The sequence below is a fragment of the Chironomus tepperi genome, unplaced genomic scaffold (genome assembly GCF_022539635.2).
Source record: "Chironomus tepperi strain 1889 unplaced genomic scaffold, CSIRO-AGI_Ctep_v1 contig_367, whole genome shotgun sequence".
Lineage (NCBI taxonomy): Eukaryota > Metazoa > Arthropoda > Insecta > Diptera > Chironomidae > Chironomus > Chironomus tepperi.
This window is the reverse complement of record NW_027226489.1, coordinates 158425-185521: the sequence shown is the minus strand read 5'-3', so window position 1 is coordinate 185521 and position 27097 is coordinate 158425. Positions and strand designations below refer to the sequence as shown.

The following is a 27097-nucleotide window of genomic DNA, read 5'->3' as shown; positions in this document are numbered from 1 at the left end:
CTTAAATTTGTTTATTTTCCACTATGTGACCCTGTCATGCTTTCTTGATAAAATACATCCTTTATACGCCTATTTTCTCACTCTTTAAACAGAACAGAACAGAATGTGAAAAATCGATTTTCGAATCAATTCTCATGTGAAGCCATAAATTAAAGGTATAGATTAATTAGAAGCTAAAAGTCGGAAAATTGCGGAAAATGACTTTTGTTTTATATTCTCTTATATCCCTCAATATATTTTATTGCCATTATTGTGGAATAAAAGAGCTCACATCATTATTTTGTTGTGTTGTTAACTGGATGGTTGAATGACAAGCAAATTGGATCATTGGGGGATAGTTGATTGTTTAGAGGCTGTTTAGGCTTTTTTGGCTAGAATGGTTTGGGGTAAAATGTCAGCATTCAGAAGTGTTCGGCCACAAAAACCTTAATAATGCAAAAAAGCGTCTCAGCTGACTTCACACCTGCTCTTGGTGTTATTACAGCTCCCCCCATAAATTTTCCCCTAGATTCTTTACAGCACCTCAAGAAATTATAGCCTTTAATGAACAAAAGGAGCACCGCCCTACACTTAATTTCATTTTAACTCAATAATACCATAATGATGATGAGAATAAAACATAAAGTAATAAATTAAAGTAAATTGTTGAAGAATAATGGGCACCTATTGTTTCTATTTTGCGGTATTTATCAGTAATTTGTCTCAATCCAAATTATGCTTATGGCAAATTACCCCTGTTCTGACTTACAAAGCTCATAGATTAATAAATCAATAAATGTTATCAAGCTTTTATGTGTTTTATTACATTATACTACCGATACCCATCTCATATTCTTATTCCATCCCATCGACCTTCCAAAAAATGAGAATGCAAGAAAATTATTCTCCTTATACTGGAATGTTTTTCAAGGGGGAATTACGAAAGTTATGTAAATACACTTATTTACATAGAGTTTGAAATGATAAAAATAGGAAGGCATAAGAGAAGCTAATGTCAAGGGACATTAACTTGAATTGAATAATAAATAATGTTGTTTAAATTTAAAATCATTTGAATTAATTTTTCATGTAAATCTTCATATTTCCTGCAAGAATATGTCTTCACAAATGTGTATATAAGACAATTTGATTATCCTGGACATGATGGATGTGTTTGTCCTTTTTTTGTTGCAAATATAAGAAACTTACAAGGATACATTATCATGGGAAAGTGTTGCTATTATTTATTAAGAATAATTTCATGCAGAACTTGGTGACCTTTCTTTGTTTATGAGACAGAAGGGGACACAATAAATTATGGAATCAAGATAAATTTTTGATTGTTGAGCTTTTATGAATTTTCATCTGCTATGAGAATGAAAAAAGGGGATGAAAATGAGAAGGTGTTTTAAAAATCTGAGCAAAAGATTTGCAAATGCCAGCCGGGAAGGAACCTGTTTTAAAATTGCAATTAATCGGATCCCAAGCCAGCTTATTCTGGCCTAAGATCGGATTTTTTCGAATCTGGCCTTAAATCAGAGTCATGTCGGTATGGTCCCTGGATTTGTCAACATTTCTACGTCGTGTGCCTTGCAAGCAGACACATGAAGCTCTCGTATCTATGATTCCCGCTATAATTCACGTTCCTGACTCGTTCTTTTATCCAGAAGGTTGGCCAGAGCTCCAATTTCGATTTAATCTTGTTTAGTATTCAGATGAAGAATCCAAATTTCTGAAGAAGCCAGAAATTAGGAATTGACAGCGTTCGAACCTTTGATCATCGAGTTTACGCACTAAATTTAACCCAAGCGCCTTGTCAATTACTCCACAAAATGGACTAAACTGCTGAGTTTCTAATCAATTGGCTAAAAATCTATAATTATCAATTTTGTGGACTGAGGGAATTGATCTGTACGGCCAGCGAAGAAAGTAAGTATCAATTTTGTGAGAAGCCTAGTTTCGAATTTCAATAAATCAATTGAGTTCCACATGTTATAACATTACACTTGAGTGTCGCGGATCATAATCTGAACACCATAGCTTCAAACTCTTAAACATTCTTTAAAAGAACTATTAAAATATGCCCCAAAAAATAAATGACCGCAAATAATTTAACAGCATCCAAAAATTCCATCAACAAACACAAAACTATTTGCAAAAACAAATGCTTTACAGCATAAATAAATCAAAACACTTCCACCCCTTGTCAAACTCCTTACAAAATTCATTTTTTTTACTAGATGAGACAAACATTAAGAAAAAGAAGAATTGGGAGTGAACAACAAAACTGGGGCAAAGGACTATTTATCTACTCGAACATATCTGTAATTTGTATGCGTATACAAATGTGAATATAATTCAATAATTCTCTCATTCTATTATCCGATGTAATCTATATTATGGGAGCTTACGAATACTTTTAAACATATTTTTTCTCCCCTCATTTTACGTCTAGTTTTAGTTTTATGCAAAAACATTTTTCTCACACATATAGTAACATATAGATATGTAGATGGTATAATAGATAGTTTTTTTCGGAAAATAGGCAGGCGAAGCATAAATGCCTCAAGAGAGGGGAATTGAAGACAATAAGAGTTTTACGACCAAGAATAAATCTTCTTTACAAAATGCTATGACTATACACATTCACATATTTTTGAAATAACTATCTCAAATATTAATCCAAATTCTATTTCATCCATTGGATGTTATACATTATCATCTACATGCTATGCTTTTATGAATAGGATTTTGATATAATTTAAATGATGTTTAGTTTTTTGAATATCTCTCAATGCTGAACATTAGGCAACAAAAATTTTACGGGAATTCTCACACAACAATTGTGTGCTGTGAAATGTGAGACGGGAAAATTTGAAACAATTTCGATTATTAAAACTATTTTGTGTTCAGCACATATGTCACAGATATTATGTAGTCATGCATGTTTCTATCCTCAAAAGAAATTCTTTCTTTTTTTCAGAACATTCTCTATATTTTTCCGACATTTGAATTAACATCCACCCATTATGTTGAATATAAATTATAAGCGCTTTTTAAGGAGAAATGAATGTAGGCGTAATTGCTGGTGCTTAGTCTATCTTTCTGATTTTTGGGGATTTTTGTAATTGCTTGAGCTCAATTTTGTGTGGTAATTCACATAAATTCTATTAATTTACAAGCAATTATGTAGGATCTGTGAGGAGATAGATAAGTTTTTGAACTGAATGCGGTTTGACAAGTTTTTGCAATGATGTAAAAAAGGTTGGAAAGTTTTGTTTGGGAGTGTTTAATAATTTTGTAATCCTATTATGAATTTCAATAGAGGTTAAGTTTTTGGATAATAGGCAAGTTTTGAGATAATTTGGATGTTTTATAGCGTTTATTTAAGCAGCACTTGATAGTTAATTGTTAACGGATTATTCACTAATGGCTACGACAGAGTTGTCAAGCTGAACAATAAAGCAAACCTCAGTTTTCGCTATAAAATTGAATCGAAATCAGTTGTCACGGTGTCGTCAGGACAACTTCGCGTCTTCCTGTTAATACGGCGACGTAGTGGTTTCCTAGTAAATACGTTGTATCGCTCAAGGTTTCTAGAGTACTATTTTGTGACGACTTTACAATTTTTGCTATCAATTGTCATGAAATTCAGTTTAAAACCTTATTTAAGTCTTAAATGGAAATAAAGATTTGTAGTTACGAGAAAATCACCAAAACAGTTGCCATCGACTGCAAAACCCGCACTTTAGATCCTTTTAACTAGAATTTGAATTACGTCTTGTCATGTCTCGTTTGAAAAGGAGCAGGAAGACTTAAATAACATTTGAATTATTGATATGACGTAATATATATCCAAGTAGCATCATTAAAACTAAAAATCAATCAAACGACTAGAAAACATCAAGTTCGAAGCTTTTGAATGCACAAATATAAAAATCATCCAGCTAAAATTATCGCCTTAAATGCATTCATCATTCCGGACATTTCCAACTTTATTATATTCCTCCCGTACTCGATGTTCAAACCTCTTTTTCCATAATGTTATTCGACTGAAATAATTTTTATTATTTTCTCCATTTCCTCCTCCATCCTTATTTCAAAAACAGAAAAATTGAAAGAACTTTTCAGTCGAGAAAGAAAGTCATTAAAATGTAATTACACTGATAACAGCATGTCTGCAATGTTGCAATGCTCAAACATGCATATAAAATCAAAAGACAGAGAAAAACTAAAGTTTGTTATTCATGCAATCGTAAAAAATTATTTTAGGAACATAAGAATAAAAAAAAATTGTTCAGCTCTTTTTGAATCGCTGTGTGGCATGCTCATGAGATTTATCACATAGTTGTCAGTCAATATTGCTCATCTGTGAAACGTTTTTGTCATTTTCTTCTATATTCGTAGAATTTATGCTGAATATATTGTGGAAATGTGGGAAAATTTTATGACAAATCTATTCATGTAGATTTATTTTATAGTTTATGAAGACTTTTAGACTGATCAGACAGATTCTGAGTTATCTATTTGAATAAATTGGTCATAATTTAGTTAGAACTGTCGAGTATGCATCAGATTTATTAGTGCAATAAGTTGGTACACTTCAAATTTCGGATATTTTTAAAAGTTTACGATCTGATTAGAATCTTTTCGACAGCCATTGAAGTATAATCTTTATGCATTGTGATGTTCTGGCATTAGTACTGACATTAGTCCTAGAAAGCAAAGAGAAAAGGTACCATAGTGGTTTTATTGAATCATAAATGCATGCTATTCGGTTTTTATCAAGTCGGGTATATTATCATAGAATCTTAGATATCACTAACAGATTCAGATGAAAAGCTTTCTGTTGTAACCTTAGCTTCGCAAAGGAACATGATTGCAGGGAGGACAGGATAAAAGAATCTTATTCCAGCTAAGTTTGATACCAAGTTTAAAAATCACACTATTAAATACATGACCTCAGCTTTTATAGTAAGACGTGATGAGCTTCATAAAACTTAGATCCCTATCACTAAGTCACAAGAGCATAACTTTATTGAGGAAGGGTTGAAGAGTGTGGTTTGTATTTATAACTATGGACCACAGATCTTTAGGAGGAAGGAAGAGGGTTATAGAACTTTTATTGATGAGATCTTTAGTCCAAAAAGGATGCATTTTCACCCCAAAAAATTAAATATTCTCCAGCTAGGTCATCAAACCCCTTAAATCATATATCGTACACTATCACTCAATTTACTCAATAGTCCTTTACTTAATCTCTTTCTCATTAAATACAATTCATTGATATCCTATCCATTTAAGTTCAAAATGAGTAAAAGTATCAACAATTGAACCTTAGTCAAGTGAATTTTAATTAATAAAGATTAAGTTACAAACTAAGAAATCAGTTGAAATGACATATCATGTCACCTGCAAAACTAAATTAAATCAAGTTTAAAAGCCCACACTGCAACTCAAAAAAATCACACCTTCATCAATAATTCCTCAATGCACAAATTGAAAAGATAAGTTAATTAAACTATTTCCGATTGACAGCATAAATAAAACATTATAACGCCTCGATGCTATCATATTAATTGGAAAAAAAAATTTCTCGCATCTGAATTCATAGTTCACAAGCATGTAGCATTGAGGGAAATAAGAGAAGAAATAATGGAAAAAAATAACAATTCTGACAATTGAATCGTGAAAATATGATATTTATGAAATTTTATTGTGTTAAATATATAAATTTTCATCATCATTCAATCAATATGCATGTGAAAATTTCATGCATTTTTCACATAGCTTAATAAAAATGTTCACAACATGAGAAAAATATGACCTGAGAAATGACACACGCAAAAATGTCCAGGAAGGAATTTATAATTTAATAACTCAAAGTGACATGAGCATTTTTCCGCGAGAATCATTTGCGCATGAAGGATGAGTCAAAAAAAGAGGGAAAATTATGAAAAATTTTCCGACATGCAAAAAATAGTTGAGGAAATAAGTTATATGAGCACGTAAATTTTCCGCATGTAGTTACATAGTTAAGAGTCAAAAAATTACTGTGGCAAGTATATTTGTGGCTGCACAGCGGTTTTATGTTCGACGGGAAAAAAAAATTCATTTTAATTTAAGCTAATTTTATATGAAAGCATGAACATTATTAAGCCCCGGAATATGAAACACTTTTCATCCTTTCAAGAATGCTTTAAAAGTTGAAAATGATGCATGACATGCAGGAAGTAATTTATGAAAACAATTTCCTGAAAGTTTTTTTTTGAGAAATATTTTTATGCTGGTAAGAGCTCTTATGCTTGATGTACATTATTGCAGAAATTCATGCAATACCAGACATAATGGTATGATTTTTTAATCCCAACAGGATATTAGCTATTGCATATATTTGTAACAGTTCTTTATGCCTCTATTGGGGGTTTAGTCTCTTGTTGCTGCATCAGTGATGTGTAGCTGGTGTGCCACGACACACTAGTTTGCTGCTACAATTTTTGGGAATTGCCATGAACTGTGTGCCGAGTGTAATCTCTATAATGCCCTACAACCGAGGTGTGCCTCAAAAAACAAAAGGTTGTCCACCTCTGTGCTACATTTTTGACTCACACACATGTAAATTTATGAATCAGATTTTTTTATGGAATTTTTCCCATACCCTCACAAATTTTCATTCTTTGTGGAGATGCTTCACATATTTTTATCTTCACAAAGGTATCATTTTAAATATTTTCTCAAACGAGTTTGTTTGCCTTTTACAGAAAATGTTTAATATATGTCACATATTTTTTTGTCAATAAAACCCCAATCAAACAAAATTTCAATATTAAAAATTCATCAATAAAATGATATTAAAATGTTTCGATTGTAGAGTGGACACGATTAAAATGACATTTATATTTTTTTGGAAAATCTGACATTAATGAAATGAAATTTTGGAATTTTTGTGTTGATACAAGAATTTGACAAGTCTTTGAAATTGTTTGTTGATGTTTAGAATTGAATTGATTTCAATTTTCAGACAATATCGTAAAAATTGTGAATTTTTACAAATTTTTTCAAATAAAAATCGAATCTTTTTCAATTTTTGATAGACAAAATCTATCTACGGTAATTTCAGATCTTTAGTTGATTAATGTAAGCTGTTTTAAAACTTAATTCTATAGACCATTGAAAGCTGGATCTGTTTTTGGAAAACGTATGCCAGATTTTAATTAAGAGCTCTTATACATCATCTCACACAGTAATCACATGAGCTCTTAGGATCTCTCTGACAAAAGAGCATACTCTCGATATCTTGCTCACCTTAAATATACTCCATGAGCATGCTCATGACCGTTACTCTCACCTTACTCTGCTGTTGAGTGTATGCTTATTTCGTGGATAAATTCTTACATTATCTCTTTATTTTGATTCCATTAATTATCCTAAGCTCTTTAAAATGGTTTAAAACGTAAATCACAATACAAGATGCATATGAATTTACATGGATGTATTGTCTTACTTACTTCCTTAGCTAGGGCGCACAAGGGCTAGGGTTGGGCAAATATACGTATATATACGTATATATACGTATAAGAACAAAAAAATATACGTATATATACGTATATGTATACGTATACAGATTTTTCAAATCAGAAAAAATACGTTATTTATTTTGTTAAAAATGATCTTAAATGCTCAAATTAGAAGTCAAAAGTGGTTAAAACATTGTTTTCTCACATCCAGTAGCATTTAAATGTCCTTAAGTTATGATTAGTGGTAAAAATTAATTAATTTTGTAAAAAAATAATTTTTTTCTTTTCATATTCACACCAAATTTTCAATTTGGGTGAATATATTGTTTTTGGTCTACCACTGAAACCACTTTTTTTGATTTGCTGGATTACCCTTGGGGATTACCCTTGGGGGAGCGAAGCTCGAACATTAATAGTTCGAACGCATACTTCATTTAAATTATTTTAGTTACTTTGTAAGTAATCATTATTTATCACATTTATTTGATGAATCTTTTATTTTGTTCAAGTGGTTTTTTTAATTCTTACTTTTCTGAACAGTTTTCTGATCTATGTATGGTGTGAATATTCCATGAAGCGTGATCCGCTTCATTACTAGTTACAAATTTTTGTTGAAAGTTTGAATTTTTTCGACCGTTACAAAAATTTTACTTTTTGACAATTTTAAACATTCTAATAACATTTTGTATGGAACACAACATTGTAACAGTTTCAATTTCATTGCTGTTGAATTTGTAACTAAAATTATTGTTATAATTACCAACTTTTATGACTTTTGATATGTAACGGAAATTTTTTTGAAAAATCTGTATACGTATACATATACGTATATATACGTATAAAATATACGTATATTTGTATACGTATATATACGTATACGAATTTGCCCAACCCTAACAAGGGCCCATTGCTGCGCGTAGAGAATGTCTAAAGACAGCTGTTTCCTTCGAAACCTTCTGCCAGTTCAGGATATTAATGGAGAAGAATCATTTCATGGATGTGTTCCACCTAAAATTACAATACCTGCAATTATTTGAGAAAATTCAATCTCATCCAATTCTGCACCTTTAAATTCCAATGCAGTTCGATAGCAATTTTCACGTAATTCAGTAAAAAAATCTACATAATTAAAATTTTTTCAGGCTTTGAATCAGGAATAAGAGCACATTTAAAATAGCTCAACCCTAAGTTCATCTAAAATCCAAGTCATAGACTTATAATAACTTTTATCATGCTTTTTTAATATAATACACGAGCTCCTGAAATTCTATTATGTGCTGTTTAACATTTCTTTTTTTGTTAACCCATAAGCATAAAAATTGTGTTCAGAAGTGAATTTAATTGAAGTTTATTGAGGGTTATTCATAAATGTATAACAACAAACATATGCAAAAAGTTCATATAAAAAATTTATTTAAAAAACTTTTTTTTTAAACCTTCTGGCATGTATTCCGATGCTACCTCATATTTCTATTGCAAAACCATAAAACAGAAAGCAGTCAGTCAGTCATTGCGGCACACAATTTTTTTTATTCCCAGTTTTTCAGCACTCAACAAGCACATCGTGTGTAAATTTAATGAGTTTTTTTTTATTCAACGATCCTTTGAACCAGAAATTCAAGCTCGCACAAAAAAAAGTTTTAAAACATTTTTCTACGTACTAGTACTCGTTGGCTGCAGAACAACGCTTAATTTTCTGTTCACCCAGAAAAAAAAGTCGCTTGAACAAAAGAGAAGAGATGAAAAAAAAATCAATACGAGAAAATGTTCTCTTTTTTTTACTTCAATATCTTTTACGTGGGTTATTTTTCAAGAAAGTGAGGCTGTGTCCTTATTTTGCATTGTTGTAGTCTAGATGGGTAGGATGATGTTTTGCTTGTGGCCATTAAATATTGGTTTTATTAGGAATGGTTTAAAGATGATTGTTAAGAATGATGGATTTTTAGCTTTAACTTGCATCTTTTGTTGTGTAGGATTGATTTGTTTAGGAATTACTGAATGGAAGCTGCCTCCGTTTGACGACCAAAACTAAGCGGCGATACTTACATTTGGTGTAAGTAAAATAAGTAAAGTCCTCAAAGGTGCATTTAGTGATAATAAAGGATGCCAACAGAAGTTATGCACTTTATATTTAGTGGTCAGTTTCGGATTTAGGCTTCGTCTACATTAATCCTTCAATAATATGACTCTGGATCTACTTTTTAATCTAATGCTTGTGATGACTCAAATGTTGTTTTGTCATGGATTCATTAGTATCTTAGTTGATGTAATGACTTAAATTAAAGGATGGATCCTGGATGTATAGTCAAAAAATACAAATATTATGTCATTCTGGGGTCAATCTCTCTGGTATTGGCGAAGCACTATATAGTAATACCACTCAATATATTTTAGCGGCTTTTCGCAGATTTTGCTTTTCGCTGATTTTTTGATATTTATAAAAAACGCTGATTTTTTATGGAGAAAACGCTGATTTTTTGCCTTTCAAAAACGCAGATTTGTATGGAACAAAACGCTGATTTTCAATTAAAAATTCGATGATTTTAAAAATAACATATACCGCTGATTCTTATGTATAAAAAATCGCTGATTTCTGGCATAAAAAAACGCAGATTTTGTGAGGAAAAAACGCTGATAGTGTCTTGGGGAAATGTGGGAAGAGTTAGTATTTTGGGAAGTGACTTTTTACGTCGACAGAGGAGAAATTCTGCAGAATATTTTTCAAAATTTTCACGTTTTATCAAAAAAAAAAAAAGTTCGCTCATGCCAAGACTTGAACTCATGACCTCATGTTTCAATAACCTTAACTATAACCATTGCGCTACCAAGACATATTATTTTATATTTGCATAAAGGCAATTTTTCATATATATAGATATATAAATATTTCTTTGATATAATTATTTTAATTATAATAAATATCAAGAAATTTTAATTTTTCACATGGTTAAAGAATAGATTTTACGTAAATTTTCATTATTATTTCAGAAATTTTGTATGAAATTATATACTTCACAAGAGCAATTTTGTAGAAGGAAAAATTAGAGTGAAAACCTTAAAAATTTCCTCTTGTGAAGTATATAATTTCATACAAAATTTCTGAAATAATAATGAAAATTTACGTAAAATCTATTCTTTAACCATGTGAAAAATTAAAATTTCTTGATATTTATTATAATTAAAGTAATTATATCAAAGAAATATTTATATATCTATATATATGAAAAATTGCCATTATGCGAATATGAAATAATATGTCTTAGTGGCGAAATGGTTATAGTTAAGGTTATTGAAACATGAGGTCATGAGTTCAAGTCTTGGCATGAGCGAACTTTTTTTTTTGATAAAACGTGAAAATAATGAAAAATATTCTGCAGAATTTCTACTCTGTCGACGTAAAAAGTCACAATCACGCTCAGGATGTGAACATTCCTAATCAACCAAAAATGTGTTTTTGATAAAAATCCGCGTTTTTTTCCACAAAAATCTGCGTTTTTATATTCCAAAAATCGACGATTTTTTATACATAAGAATCAGTAAAATGTCTTATTTTTGAAATCAGCGAATTTTTCAATTGAAAATCAGCGTTTTTTCCTATACAAAAAAATCAGCGTTTATGGAAGTAAAAAAAAAATCTGCGTTTTTTTTTTTCATAAAAAATCAGCGTTTATGAAAGTCAAAAAATCTGCGTTTTCTTCATAAAAAATCAGCGTTTTTTATAAATATCAAAAAATCAGCGAAAAGCAAAATCAGCGAAAAGCCGCTAACTTCCGCGAAGTGTAATACCACTGATTTTCGAGATTGATATGCGTGCAAAAGACTGCCAGCTTCAGATACCAACTAAGAGAGGACTAACTAAGAGAGATACTAACTAAGAGAGTTTTTGGTTCAAAATTGATCTATAAGGCCAGCGAAGTAAGTCAGCGTAAGTAAGCATTGATACATGTACTACTGAGCAGCCTGAACAAACAATGAGTGGATTCACAAGAGACTTTGATACGTGAATGTGCTCATTGTCTGCCAGAGCAGTTTAAACAGAATCCAAACCAAAGAATTCTGAACAATCTACACAATTAAATTAATCAAACTCAATTCACTCTAAAGACCCTACAATATTTATAGGTCATTGTGTTTACACAAAAATTGAATCAAGCACTTAAATTTACGACAAATATATTGTGGCTGCACAGCGGTTTGGAGTCATCTACATTAAACTAATTGTTGTCCATAACAATGCTAATTCCCAATTGGCATGATTATGGCCAAAAATCTAACAAAACTTGTAGAAAATGCACTCCAGCCACCAAAACCACAAACAATTTCCTTATAACTTTCCTTCTCATGTCGCTTTTTCTTGATTTCGCTATTCATTTTCATTGAATCGTATATATATTTTTTAATAATAAATAATTTCACGAATCATAAATCATTTCAATGTCGCGGCACAAAAAAAAAGTATATATCCGAAAGACAGCATAGAAGACTTGAATGGGGAAAAAAAAGAAAAGTTTGATACTAAAAGCAAATTTTCTGAAAAAGGAAACCTTTTTTTGGAGCAAAAAAAAAAGTAAAGAATCTACATCGTTTTATTTCCAAGTGAGATGATATCAATTACAGACAAAGGGAAACAACAATTGGTTGACAATCTCGTATCAGATTTTGCCTTTCGGATCCTTTCCCAATTTTTATCCTTTACTTTGTCTGTGACCTTCATCTTCTTAAATCTTACCAAAAAAATTCTCTTCACACATCCGTTCGTTCACTTTGTATGCCTATACCTTAACGTGAGACAATTTTATTTTGTGTATATATGGATACAACAAGAAGACACAAAAAGAATGAAACATGCTTCCTACCTACATCCACTTGTAAAAGGAAATTTCTATCAAAAACCCAAGACAATATGATTTCAAGTGTTGGTTGATGCTGCTGCTGCTGTATGTGTATGTACAAAAATGTCTTAAGACATTTTCATCACTTCCTTTTTACATTTGAGTGGAAAATCTCTTTCCGTATAGAAAAAAAAAATACGCGGAACTATATATAAGCAGCAAGCATGAAAAGCTCTAATATACTTGCTGTACTGTATATATTGAAACCAATTTAAATGCTAATTTTCCATGACATGATCTTTTGAGCAAGCTCAAAATCAAGGATGAACTGAGCAAAAAAAAATTTCCAATAAGTACGCTATAAAAACTAATTCTCATCTTACAAAGTATGACGCGAGGCTGAATTTAAGGCAGTGATTTTTTGATAGTATTTAAGAAGAGGAAAATGAGGACATGGTTGGGAATGTGTGAGAAGGAATTGATCGGTTGCGCATTTATTAAGAGTCTTTAAAATATAAATCCGATGTTTTCTTATCGGAGCTTTTATAAATAGTGATCAGGGGTGTAGACAGAAGGGAGAGCGACCCTGATGGTGTTTTATGAATGTTCATTTGAAAAACCTGAGATACTTTGCTATAAGCAACCCCAGCTCTATCATATTTTGGTCTAAAATGCTATAAATATGAATCATTTCGATACTAAATCATGCTTAATAATTACTAAAAACTTATTGTAAGATCAATTCCATCATCAATTGAGATTCTTTGGATGCTTACTAACTTACTTACTTTGCTGGTAGTACAGGTCAAGTGTGATCCATGGCCTCCCTCAGTCGGTGCCTTAAGCAGGCTTTGTCACTGACTACAGCTTGCCTATTAACCTATTCCATGATTCTTTGGATAACAACCCAGATTCTCAAAGCTCATATCAGTCACAAAACCCAAAACTTCAAAGATAGCATCCTCATTTTAATTAAAAATCATAATCGACCAACTTAGTCAGTCAAAAACATTCCAAAGACCCAATTTAACCACCACATCCAATATCCCATAAAACATGAAATCGAATCGATGATCTCAAAAATTATTAAAGCTGTATAAGCTCATAATCGCAGCTTATAATTGAATGGTTCAAAAGGAAATGGTAAAGTATGTAATGGGAACATCAAGAGATTATATTGTTAAATATTGCTTGAAAGCTAAGTGGATTGAAAAGTCAACGAGATTTTATTCTCTTGTGTTGAGAATGTAAAAAAAAGCTTTAAAGGGAAACGAGAGTGCCATCAAATTCAATTGGACATTTAAGTTGTTGTTTTTTTGTCAACTGATATTTTATTGGCGGTTTATTCTAATGACGGTATTCAGTGATGCTGTATATATTGTTGGTTGGGTTTGAAGAATAAAATATCAAATTTTTTGTGGGGTTTTAAAGGGAATTTTCGAATGTTTGAAATTGTATCAAATGATTTTTGATGTAAAATTGGAATTTCTGAGAATGAATTTAGTATTAAAGGTAGATTAGCTCATCTAATAACCCGAGTGACACAAATGAAGGAGGATCCGCTACACCGCAGTTTGTCAGACAGCCTCCGGACGCCATTAGGCCTCCATATGACGGCGCATATTAATAAAAGAGATTTACCGGACCCCAAAACCTCGGTGACGGAGCCTTTTTCATTTGTGTCGCTCGGACAAGATTATGATCTTTGAAAAAATCCAAAAGACTTTAATAATCAAATTTCAAATTCGTTAAACATCAATTTAACTCAAAACAATTTTTACTCTAACGTGATGCTTGGCTTTTTGAGCCAAAACAAATTTCCACCAACACAAAATCTCAACGAAAATGCAACAAGGCGGCAAAGAATCTCAAAAGATTACCTTAATAATTTCAAACCCTTAAAAAAGTTTTCTCTTTAGCCTTTTTCGAACTTTTTTTATTCTTTTCTTACTCAAAATAAATATCATTTCCTTTATTAATATTTCCCACACAAACGATCCTTCAAATTCATCTCAAAACACGAAGAAAAGCAAACTTTTTGAAATATAAATTTCATAAAAATTGGATCAAAAATTGGTACTTGAGAAACCAAAAGAAGAAAATTGGCCCTCAAAACAAGCACAAAAAAATTCTTCGATTGACTCTTGAGGTTCTTAATAAATCATCTTGATCCTCTTTTCTTATTTATTAAATATAAATTCACGAGAAAAAAATCAATTTCAATTCTCATAACAAAAAAATATTCAGAAATATAAAATAATTGGAACTTTCTATTGTTGACATAGATTTCAACAGAACAAATTTGTCTCCTTTTTACATTCAGTAATCACTTTAAGAAAAATCACACAATAAAGAAAAAATATTTTATTAGCTTTTTCGTTCCACTTCAATTTTCTGATAACAAGAAATTGCTTTTATAGAACAGAACAGAATTTTATGGAACAGAATGTTCAATGAAGCGACAAATAATGAGAATGAAATATTTAAATTTCAATTATGAAAAGTTTAATGATTATGTCGACATACAATAAATTATTTCTACAAACTATTAATAACTAGTTTCAATATTTTATAATTGCGTGCTCATAATTTATGATAATTGTCTATTCACTCATTTTGTGTTCTCGCTCGATCTGCTAATTTTAGCTCGGGTTCACAAGGATGGTTCATTGAATGGCGGTCAATGAAAAACTGATTTTAATATTTGCAAAGCTTCAAACGAAGCGAAGTTTAGTTGTAGTCAACTTCGCTACTTATATCAGTGTAATTCGAACTTTATTGTGACACGGCATACCTTTGGTGATAAGCTACGACTGAAATCGCATACTGCTGTGTCATGGCTTACAGATTGAGCAACACTGCTGTATATTAAGACGTGGAAACTCCTAAAAAATCCCAGAAATTCCTGAATTGATTTTTCAATCCTGTTCCTTGCCTTTTCCATAATTCTAAGCTAATCATCAACTGAAACCATAGCTCGATAATCACTCAAATTTTAATGAAATCTTTTCTATTCAAAATCTGAGATGACTTCGAGTTCTGCCAATAACAAATGTATTTTTAGACCACACTCACACCTGCCTACCTCATCATAATACTTTGGAATGCAATCATGAACCTAAAGGTGCCAACGTTTTGAAATAAATGTGTTAACTTCGTTACAAAATTCTAGACCCTCTCCTCGTGCCTAAGCCTTCCGTAATTTCCGAATATTCCCCAATTAAGCAAGCATTAACATCAGCTACATACTCCTCAGAGCAACATCCCCAGCAACAAAAACATAGAGACAAAATCAAACTAAACTTATTGAAAGCTATTTTATAAATTATAAGTTTCCATGCTATCATAATTTAAGGAAGACGTTCGTAACAAAAAAAGGTCGTGTCGCTTATTTCACTATGTTTACCTTATGGATCAAATAACATGAATCTTTACTGAACCTTTTATTTTATAAAAGGACACGCGAAGTGTATTTTCTCTCCTTTTTTTTCATCTTCCACTCATTTGTGAATTACATTAGAAATTCATTAATGAATAAAAGAAAGCAAAAAATTTCTCAAATTAATGTTGAATTGAGCTCATTAAATGTTTAACACATTGAGCTCATTAAAGGTTGAAAACTTGGAGCACAATAATTAACGTTTTATTTTTCTTGGATCCTTTTCGTCAATTTTATCAGTTCATGTTGAATTGAGCTTTTTTTTAGAAAAAGCTTCCTGGTTGTTGAAAAATGCAAGAAGGAGAATTGAGATTTTAAGTAAGTTGGTATGAGGGATTAAAGCGCAGTTTTTTTGTTTGATGGTGATTTAAGCTTTGTATTTAGATAATTCAACACAAGATGATGTTCATGGGGTCGATCACTTATTACGTAACGCTCTTTGGGCGGATCAAGACTATAACCAATCAACTATTACGTAACATTATTGAGGTTTTAAATTTCGTGACGATTCCAAAAAGAAATTTTTCTTTCATCGAGAATTTGTGACACAGAAGGGGAATGGAGGATCTTAAAACTCATTTTTTGATCCTGCATAACAATCCTCATTCCTCTTCTCTGAGGGGGAATTCAAAAAACTTTTAAGTAGGACGGAGATATAAAACGTATCATTTTATTTGTGGATCGCAAAAATTCCGGAGAGAATTTCAGGATTTTTCTACGAAAAACCATAAAAAATTGTAGAATTTTTTCAAAAAAGGATAAGGGAATTTGTGGTTCATACGTCCCTACCCCTAAATGTCAAAGAATTCTAAATATCAAAATATCCTTTTTTCGAGCATTACAGATTGACAGACATCCTGGTTTATTGATTGACACATCCTAAAAATTCCTTAAATTCTTATAATTTTTATCCCTAAATTGTTTGAAAATTCATCCCGAATATTAACCGTTGATGGATATAAATAGCTGCCAAACTGATCCTTATCTATCCGATGGCCATCGCATACCACACAAAAATTAGCAAAACGTTCCTTCTTCATAAATGAATGTACAGTTTTAATAAATAATTATTCTTCTGTTTGTTTTATGTGAATGAACATGTTCACTGGCACAAGCAAGCCATTCCAGTAAAAACAAGAAAACTTTTTCAATTAACGCAATGAGCACAAAAAAAATTAATTTTAGTAGATGAATAGCAAGGAATATCTCATCGACAAAAAAAAAGCGCAATTAAACTGAATTGCTTAACATCATTACTCAACATTCAATGCAATTAAACTTAGCAGCAGCTTTTTATATGTGTGTGTGTGCTGAAATTACGTTTCAAATGCTATTAACCAAAAACTTTTATCTGACGGCAATTTTTTGCACCCTTTTTTTTGCTCATTAAAAATATTTCATTAAGCTCCTAGCATTTGCATCTCTTGTTCTGCATGTTCCAATTCAGTTTTTATAGAAATGAATGTAAACACATATTTGCACTTGACACTTTTAAGTTGAGATATAGATATGAAAGTTAATGGCAGTACTTTATATATTTTATTGATTTGATAAAGCAACAAAGTTTATGCTGTTAAATTACAATAATAAAAAGCTTACAGGAAATTTAAATATCGAGCCAAATTGAAAAAGTTTTACATTTCTGGTAGCGATTATTCTCAGAAAATGCTATCCAATTTTAATAATTATTCAAAAAAACTTTAAAATGTAAAATTTTCAAAAAATGATAATTTTCTGCAAATTCTTGAATTATTCAGCCATTAAAATGAGACTAACATGAACAATGTAGTACTAAAAATAACTTTTTGCACATATTTTTGTGTTAATGCACAAAAAAAGCTACAAAACCATGAATTTTTTTTTAAAGAAGACATGCTGAACAATATTCACTAAAATTTTTACAGTGGTAAAAACCATTTTGCAAAGCTTTTCATTAAGTTTATGCAATTAGTCAATTGAAAATTTTCAGATTTAAATTAGTTCTGTTAGCATGTAAAAGTTGCTTTTTATAACAATTCTATGGTAAAAAGTTAATTATTTCGGTATTGGTCAGGAGAGTAGTTAGGGGGTTAGGCAGAGGGGAAAGGGGCCCTGGTCGCCTCGCAACGTTTGGCCATAACTTACTTACTTCCTTGGCGAAGGCGCACGAGGGCCCATTGTCGCATTTAGATTTCATCGGAAGCTGGATCTGTTTTTAGATAACATCTGCCAGTTTCTAATTCCCAGCACTTTTGCATCGTGGCTAACACAGAAATCTCATGAACTCTTTGGTCTTCCTCGAGATCTCTTTCTATCCAGAAGGTTACCAGTCTGGCCATAAACAATTTCTTTAATTCTTTTGATCTCCCTTCTGAAGCATCCAGTCTACACCCGGGTGCACCCCTGAAATTGGCTTGTTAATTCTTATTTTCTCTTGATTCACATGACCTTCATCATAGTCTAGAGTAAAAAAGATTATTTTAGGTATCAAGACACACAAGATGCCCCACAACTCCTCTAAATTATCTCTAAGTTCACTTCCAAAAAATTGTTCTAGGAGATTTAAAGAAACTTCTTAAAAGATTCAACAGAAACCAAAAAGAAAATACTTAATACAAAGGTGTTGATACACTTAGTAGGAACTGAGAAGCTTCAAGTAATCCAATTTTAAGAATAAACACCTCCGTCTACTTTTAATTTGAGCGCGCTAAACTTTCTAATACTTTTTAATCCAATAAAAGTCAACATCAACAATCAACCTACATCGAATAGTCATTTTTTCTAGAAAAATGTCTTTTATTTGTGCTTTAATGCTTTCAACTTATTCAACTTAAGGTATTAAGTGTTTATGTTTAGCAATTGAGATAGCTTGGATGGTATTTGGTGTTGGAACTCGAAGGTCGTTGACTGGAAAATTTGCAATTTCAAAATTTGCGTCTTTTGAACAATTTTGCCCAACTTGACTCAAAATTGGTGTGATTCCTTAAGCATCATCGGTTGAAATCCTGCCATTACCAAATTTGGACTCTTTCTGAAGCTTAGATACTTTGATTGTCTAAACCACAGGTCAAGGATCATGATATGCAGTGGAAAAATTAGGAATCAAAGCTCCATGGATAACTTTTTGCATGGAATGTAGCTAGAATGAAAAGCACTTCCATTTACAAATGCATAAAAGTGTGAAACGAGGCTTTTTTAATACCGAAAAATGTTTACACATTAAAAACTTTCTTTTTTGTGTATGCAGTATTTAACCCAACAGCATGAGAACGAATGAAGAGACACACAGAACAGCCCAAATGCTGTGACATTGACTCACATCCAAAAATATGTATCATGTACAAAAATGAATGAATAACTTTTTTTTTTACTGATATGTCACAACATAAATTATTTAATTGCTTTTTTTTGCTGCCTGCTAAATTTTTCTGCTATTGCTGCTCGCTTTTTGCTTTGCTTCCTCTCTACCCTTTTTCTGCTTTTTCTCATTTCTGTTGGTGATGTTTAATCATGTGGTGTCATCCACATCATCCACAAAAAAATATGTACAACTATATATGTATCCTGTATGTTGAAATAAGAGACTAAAATATGTGCAATGAGAGAGTTGTTGTTTCGGTTGTTGCTGTTTGCTGTTGATAGATATGACTTAAGGTTGAGGGCATATAATTGTATTATGTCTTTAGAGATTTCAAGAAATGTTGGTTTAAGGGCATTCGTGGATGTCCTACTCTCATGTGCAGTTAGTATGTTAAAAATGCTTAACATTATTCGAATATTCTTTCTGAATGGAATATATTGAGGGGATGTCGTCTTATGAATGTTTATTTAATGATATTTTGATGTCTAATTATAGATGATTTGTTCTGCATCTTATAGATATTTCAGGGAAACATGATAGATATGGCAATCTATAAAGGTCAAATATAATTGATAATTTGAATACCCTGGGGGTTATGTTGGTCTATTCAAGATTGTAATTTCTGTAATTTGCAAATTCTGTAATTTACGTCTTTCAATAATATAGATCATGTCACTTGAGCTTGCTCTGTGGTACATCAATGAGCCGCTGCACACAGTATGAATAAAATTGTATTATTATTTTACGAATCATATCGAACAATTATCTTACTTATTTACTTACTTTGCTAGTCGTACAGGTCAATTGAAATCCTTGACCTCCCACAGGTGTCGCCTGAAGCTGGCTCTATCGAATGCCTATTCTCATGCCAATTCAACGACAATCTAAAGATCAATTAAGGGGCTGTTCACTTATTACGTTCGCTTTTTAGGGGGGAGGGGTGAACGATTTTGTTACGGCCTAATCAAAAGAATTTTTCTTCAATGGAAATTTTGGAACGAAGGGGAGAAGGGGGTCTAGAAATTCGTTTTTTTGCGTAACGTAATAAGCATAAAAATGATAATTTTTAAGTAAACAAGAGAGAAGTTCAAATGTTGATTGACGTCATGATAGCTTTTTTATCACCAAAGTACCACAAAAACAAAAAAAGGTCATTGCTAAATTTAACATCAAACCATTCCTATCTTTAAATTCTATTCATTCAAATCTATAATCGCTTAATCTAAATCTCTTATTTTTTTGCTACACGTTTTTGTACTTTATTTGAACATAAATATCAAAGTCTAATTCATTCACGAAGAATCCACGCAAATTTATACAATTAAGGCAAAATAGAACCCAAAAAAATTATATACAATGAAGGAAAAGCACACCTGACTTAGCAATGAGCAATGTCTAAAAAGACTACAGTCGACAATAAAGTTCACCCACCGCTGTCATAGATTATTAAAATTTTAATCTCATTTCATATTCATTGCTTTTTAAGGCTTTCGAGTCATAGCAAAAATTTCAAAATTTTTTCATCGATTTTCCCACCTTAAACTTTATAAATTTGATTTTAAGACCATTAAGTTTCACTTTTATTTCTGAATAAAGCATATTATTCAATTCATGGGCATGTTAATGTCAAGAAACGTAAGCCCTTGAATAATCAGTAAAGATATATGTACATATGAATGAAAAAATGTGGAAAACTGTGTGTGCTGGAAGTCGAGAAGCTTGCTATGCCCTTGACACTTTTTTTCATTTCTTTTGTCTTCTTTCCATTCGGTTTTTTTTTTGTGTGTATCCAATGCTTTTGGTATATTTTTCAACTATTTTGAAAGATAAAAGGAGCCTTTTTGCCATTATTTTCACATTCTTTTTTTTCCGCTGGTTTGAGCTCTTTTATGCGAATATAAAGTATGAGCTGGTATAGAGGAAAAACATTTCTGATTAATTGCGTTTTGTATGAAAATATAAAAGCTCAGCTTTGCTTCTTTTAGCTAGTGAAGATAAATTCTGAAGTTATGAGTGTCTAGGCTCTCAAGATAAGGCCAAAAATATGACTTAGCTAAGCTCAGACGAGCGTGAGTCTGGGTTGAAGTTGAATTTCATTGAATCAGCCACAGATCCTATTCATATCGACTTTGGATTCGATTTTCCTCTTTAGGACATCAAGAGCCTTACGGATGATATTTTGTGATCTACCAAGAAGACATTTCCCACAGATAGGCCTGATTCTAGCAAGCATTCCAACTACAACCCTGTCCAAAATCTACAATCAATCGTATTGACTCTGCAAAATTCACCAACAAAAAAAAAGGAAATAGAAAATTTCAAAATCGAGTAGGAAGATTTATGCAAACATTTTCTTTTTTTTTTTGGTGTTTCTGTTGTTTTTCTTCCTTTTAATGTTCCCTTTTGGGTCAATTTTGGATAATGTATTGCGTTTTAAAAGTGACATTAAAATTCAACAATAAATCCTCAACCGCCGAGCCATTTTATTCACAGCACAGCCTTTTTTTGTTGTTGCTGGAATTGAATTTTCCAACACAATGATTATTTTTCCATTTTTTTTAGTAAGCACTTTTTCATCATCACAATCATTGGCACTTGATGCTTTACTTGAGAAAAAAAAATCGAAGGAAACGCCTTATGGCACTTGAGATGGAAAAGTTTGTCGCTTTTGTTCTTGATTTTACGCTAGCTAGATTCTCCATACGTGCTAGAATTCTTAAAGCTTCGACTGTAAATCACAGTTATGTGATTTTTTTGTCGTTTGAATGCGACACAATTCCACCCATCACATCATTGAATGAGTGGAATAAGAAACGGGTAGAGTGAAAAATTGTCTAGGGATGGGAATAGTTTAGAGTTTGGGGTTTGCTTCTGGGGTTTGCTAATGATGAAAAGGCTGATCGCAGTCTGAGGTGTTTTGAATCAGTTGAATATTTCGTCATTGATGCAGCCTTTATCCCAGTTTCGGAGGTTGAGAAGAAATTTTCGAGTAATTCTGGTCTGCAAATGATTTAAAGCTGCATCTCCTCGTTGAGGTTTTTCCTCCAATTCTTACGCAATTACTGAAAGTCTCACATGAGGTGGACTATGGTTACCTTATCTGTACTTCAATACCTAACTTATATGCAATCAAAAAGTCATTTTCTATTAAATCCGGCACAATGCCACAGTCATGCAAATCTGCTGTCGATTTGGGATCGATTATCCAACTTGTGCTATTAAGAATAAGGTATTCGGTCTTCTGAATTTAAAATGCGTTATTGCGAAGAACCGTTTATGAAATATACGTACACCTTGCATGGCACGGAAACGAAAAAATAAGTCACATTTGTACAGCTAACAGAAGCGAATGAATGAACAAGGAAGGAAATGCGACAATATCTAAATTTAAATAACATCTAATTCCCATCTAATCTATATTTTTTCTTATTTTTTTCCATTTCCGTTTCATATTTTGCGCTTATACGCATACAAGCAGATTTATCGTTAGGAAGCTTTCGGCAGCAGAACGGGAGCAAAGAGAAAAATCATCATGGAAATTACAATAATCTACACGACATTACCACCACTAATCCCTTTCATTTTTATACGAATCCAAAGTGGTATGAATCATATTTTGATCCGATAATCCCGAGAAATGTAAGTTCCTCTTTCCAATGACTTTACTTTTTTTTTTGTTGCCTCTGCTGTATACATGCATGCTGCGAATGTCGTTACCAATATGATGTAATAATAATAATAATAGTCGTGTATAAGTATAATGCACACTCATGAAATGGAATAAGGAAAAAAGCTCGCTTTTGTACAATTCCAGTTTGTGTGTGTGTGTGTGAGTGCATGTATATGGCAGAGATTTAGGAAATAAAATGAAAATTTATGAGAAATAATTTTTTTTATTATTCTTCTTCTTATTCTCATCTTGATGATTGTAGGTTACAGCATTAGTCGGAAAATCGGCATATTTAAGTTGTAGAGTAAAAAATTTAGGAAATAAAACTGTAAGTATGATTGGATAAATTGCAGTCGATTGGTTCTTGATAAAAGATTGATTTATTTTTATTGACATAAATTTATCGAGTCGTAAATGTATGGAATTTTTATATATTTTATTCTGGTTCCATATTATTTTTTGGAGAGCGAATGCTTTTTTGGACAAGTAATGCAAGCGAATGGTTTCATTTTGTCGTGGATTATCAACTAGGATTGCAATTTTAGAACGTTGTTCCTGAAATAAAGCAAAGACCAAACTACCATTTTATTCAAGAGATTAGCACACATTAGGATGCCCGAGTGGCAGAAATCAGTTTACCGAATTCGAATCCAACACCAAACTAGAACCACATCGGCTTGTGATGGAACTTTTGATCAAGTTACTGATTTGTGCTACTCAGGACTCTAGCATAAGAGCCTACTTCATGCTATATCCTTTGAGAATGTTTTAAGCTTAGTGACGAAACAATTCCGAACACGAGCAGCTCAACGTGCTTTCAAGTGACACTGCTCCTTCGCCTTACTGACGATAAAAAGCAAAGTTACCCTGATTGCATCGTGACAGCTGATTCACGAAGATTGATCCATTTTTACGATGAAAAATGCAATTTGCCGCTCGAGAAATTTATGATCAAACATCAAACTACTCCAAGAATATTTCCAAATCAGAATCAAACTTCAAAGTCATCAAAATATGCTCCCTACTCACCCAACTCACAACCGATCCCAACTTAATCCTTTTCTCAACTTTTCCATAGTTTAATTTATCTTTCCAATTTTTTTATTATGGCAGTTTTTTCTCCAATATTTTTTTTTATGGTCAAAACACGAAAAATAAACTTTTCGATCTAAAACAAAATCCATAAAACCTGACCTACTTACTTGAAGATTTTCAACAATAGGAAAATACACAAACAAAGTTTTACAAATTATCTTAAATTAATAAGTATTTTTTGTGCTCAAAATAGAGACATTCTATCAATATTTTTTAGATTCTGTTCAATTGAGTTGTTTTATGTTACATTTCAAGTTATAATCAATTTTATAGCCATTTTTATTGTCTATTCAACTAGTTACTATCAAACTTTTCAAATTATCGTTTAATAACAGTCATCAATCTTAAGTCATAGACAGGGAGAATCAAGGTGATTTTTATTTTATAAATATCACCTTAGGTGATGGATGTTAAAAAGAAGTTTTATAGAAATTCAATTAAAATTAGATAAAAAGTTCATTATAGAGTTTATGGATCTGTGTTATTGGATGTAATTGAAGTCATTAATTACCTGTGTAGTTTGATGGAGACAGATACGGTCAAGATACGGTTTTTAAATTGGACATAGTTTATGATGTCAAAAATAAGATAAATTTCAATTCTAGAGCTTGGATTCTAATAGAATTTTTATGAGATTATTCCCTCTTGATGGACTCTAGTCTCTAGCCTCTCTTAATAGGTAATAGAGTTGACAGGATTTTGGGAGTCCGGACTACAAAAATCCAAAAAGTCCGGATTCCATTGAGTCTAACATCACTTTTTTCCCACTTTGTGGAGTCGGATTCCATTTTTTGGGAGGTGTCTCCACTGAAGTCCGGACTCCAACGTTAAATTTAATTACCCTAGCAAATTATAGAATTTGATCCAAAGTGTGGGGATGGTTGACCCTAAAGCTACCTTTTTCCTGGATATAGTCCTGCTTAGAGTAAGCTACAGCAAACTAAAATTCTGTTTTGAGTTTGGACGTTGCGGATAGCAGGCAGCAATTGACAAGCTTTTGTAACTTGCCGCATTGAACTTATCAAATTTAAAAAATTCTCCTAATCACTAAACTTGCCTTACTCAAGCCTTACCCAATTAATCATAACTGTCCAAAAACAATCTTTCAGGATCTTTGAACTCATTTACCCTTAAACTTCAACCTCGATTAATAAATGATTCCAAATTTCATTAGTAAATCTACACTCATCCTCTTACTATCTTAATAAGTTACAAGTTCCTCCAAGCAAAATTCATCAATTTTCATCCTGAACTAACAAATTTTCATAAACAAATCATAAAACGAAAAGAAGAAGTCATGTCCTTTTTCGATTGATAAATCTTATCCATTATATCAAATAAAAAACTACAACAACAACAACTTAAGTGATGATCCCAATGAAAGAAAAATAACATCATATTTCTAAGGATATAAACTACTTCATAAAATATTATCTTATGGATCCTACGACATGATAATAAATTTATGCAAAAAAGTTTTCATCCCTTGCTGAAATGACCTCATCAAGCGACCATATTTCATCATTTTTTGAGCTTTTTTTTTCTTTTTTGAAAGTTTAATGTGCGCCGAAAGGCAGGCATGACTGATAAGAAAATGAGATCCTCAAACAATAATCATAAACTATGCAGACTAAATCTTACGCTAGAAAATGACCTCATCTAAGTTCCTTTATATTTCCTCTCTTTATTTTATATGACATTCATAAATTAAAACATACAGCCTTAAGAATTATTTTTGCCTTCCTTTTCTCTTTCAATGAAAATTCATTCAGTGAATTAACAGAATAATTTGCAGACGGTATAATAATAAAAAAAATTATGTGAATGGCATTTTGCTGTGGGGGCAAGAAAATATTTCTTTTTTTTCACGGAAGGCATCGTTAAATATTTTTTTTTATTCTTCTTTTTATTGTTCCTTTTATTTCCTGTACTACTGGCCTTGAATCGACTTGAATTAAATGTACTTTATACTTTATGATATAAGTTTTTTTAAGCTTAAATTATTGAGTTGAATTTTGATGAAGTCGACACAATTTCTAGAAAAATTAAATAATTCATGCATAACTTTATCTGAATTTAAATAATTTTTATAGAGCTTGAAAAAAGCTTGAAAGTTTATGTTTTATAGTATTTTTAAGAGAGAGAAAATTGTTATGATGAATTGACGTGCTGGCTTCAAATAGTGCTGGAGAGACTTTTATAGTATAGACTATAATCTAGGTCAGTATTACTGATATGAAGCCAGCATATAAGTCAGTATTACCGAATTACACAAGTCTTTGAATTGATCCAAAGTCTGACTCAAGACCGACGTGACTTTAAAAAACCAAATTTGGCATCATGTCAGATTTGTGTCGGTCTGCAGCTGATTTATCCCATTGTTCGGGGATGTTTCTATTCTACTGCATCTCGATGTGATCTTAGGTCTGCTATATAATGCTCAGCGCAGGACTCGGGACTGTCGAAATATGTAAAATCTTACATTAATAACCCAGATTTTTATGAATAAATGTCAATATTACTAATGTAAATTCGCTTGTTGAAAACGATTCTTATAAGACAGGCAAAAGCCAAAGAGTAGATCCAATCGTGACCCTAGAACCCCAATCATGACTTTAAGTTAGGACAAAATTTACCAAATCCGACTCGAAACCAAAGTCAAGTTGGTCTGAGGATAATATTTTTAGATATTTTAAGCACCGTACCCTTCGGGTTTAGCATTGACTATAAATAGATTTAAGGTTTTTGAGTTATAAATCATTATGACATGCTCCAGACAACAACTTTAAAAATCCACTCCAAATCCACTTTAAAAATTTTCCATTCAAAATATACTCAAGTCCATTTTTCATCTCCAAAATCTCTATTATCATATTCTCATTCATATATTCGTAGACATTACCATAAGTATATGCGAATAAGTCATAAACTGAACAAACTCAATTTTTTACCAAAAAAAGAGCATCATAAATTTTCCTTAAACAGATTGACAAGTGAATGAACATAAATCTAATAATCATAATTTTACTCACAATTACATACAGAAGTCAATAATGGTTCACTAATCTAATCATTTAACAACATATTCAGCAATTTTACCTTACATAAACAACCATTTTCTTGAATTTTATTTGATTTTTTATTGAACGACCATTAGACCAGGACGAAATTTACTTTATTCTTTCTTTTGTACGTGTGCTAGACAAAGAAATATTGATTTTTCAT

General features: G+C 31.6%; 1 protein-coding gene across 1 annotated transcript in view; it reads left to right on the top strand.

Annotated features, from left to right (window-relative positions):
- Positions 1-27097, top strand: part of LOC139095615 (zwei Ig domain protein zig-8-like) — a 62251-nt gene that overhangs the window by 25602 nt on the left and 9552 nt on the right. Inside the window, exons 2-3 of the mRNA XM_070647003.1 lie at positions 22586-22746; positions 23040-23105. Of these exons, the coding sequence (XP_070503104.1) occupies positions 22586-22746; positions 23040-23105 (227 nt within the window). The remainder of the gene's footprint in view (positions 1-22585; positions 22747-23039; positions 23106-27097) is intronic.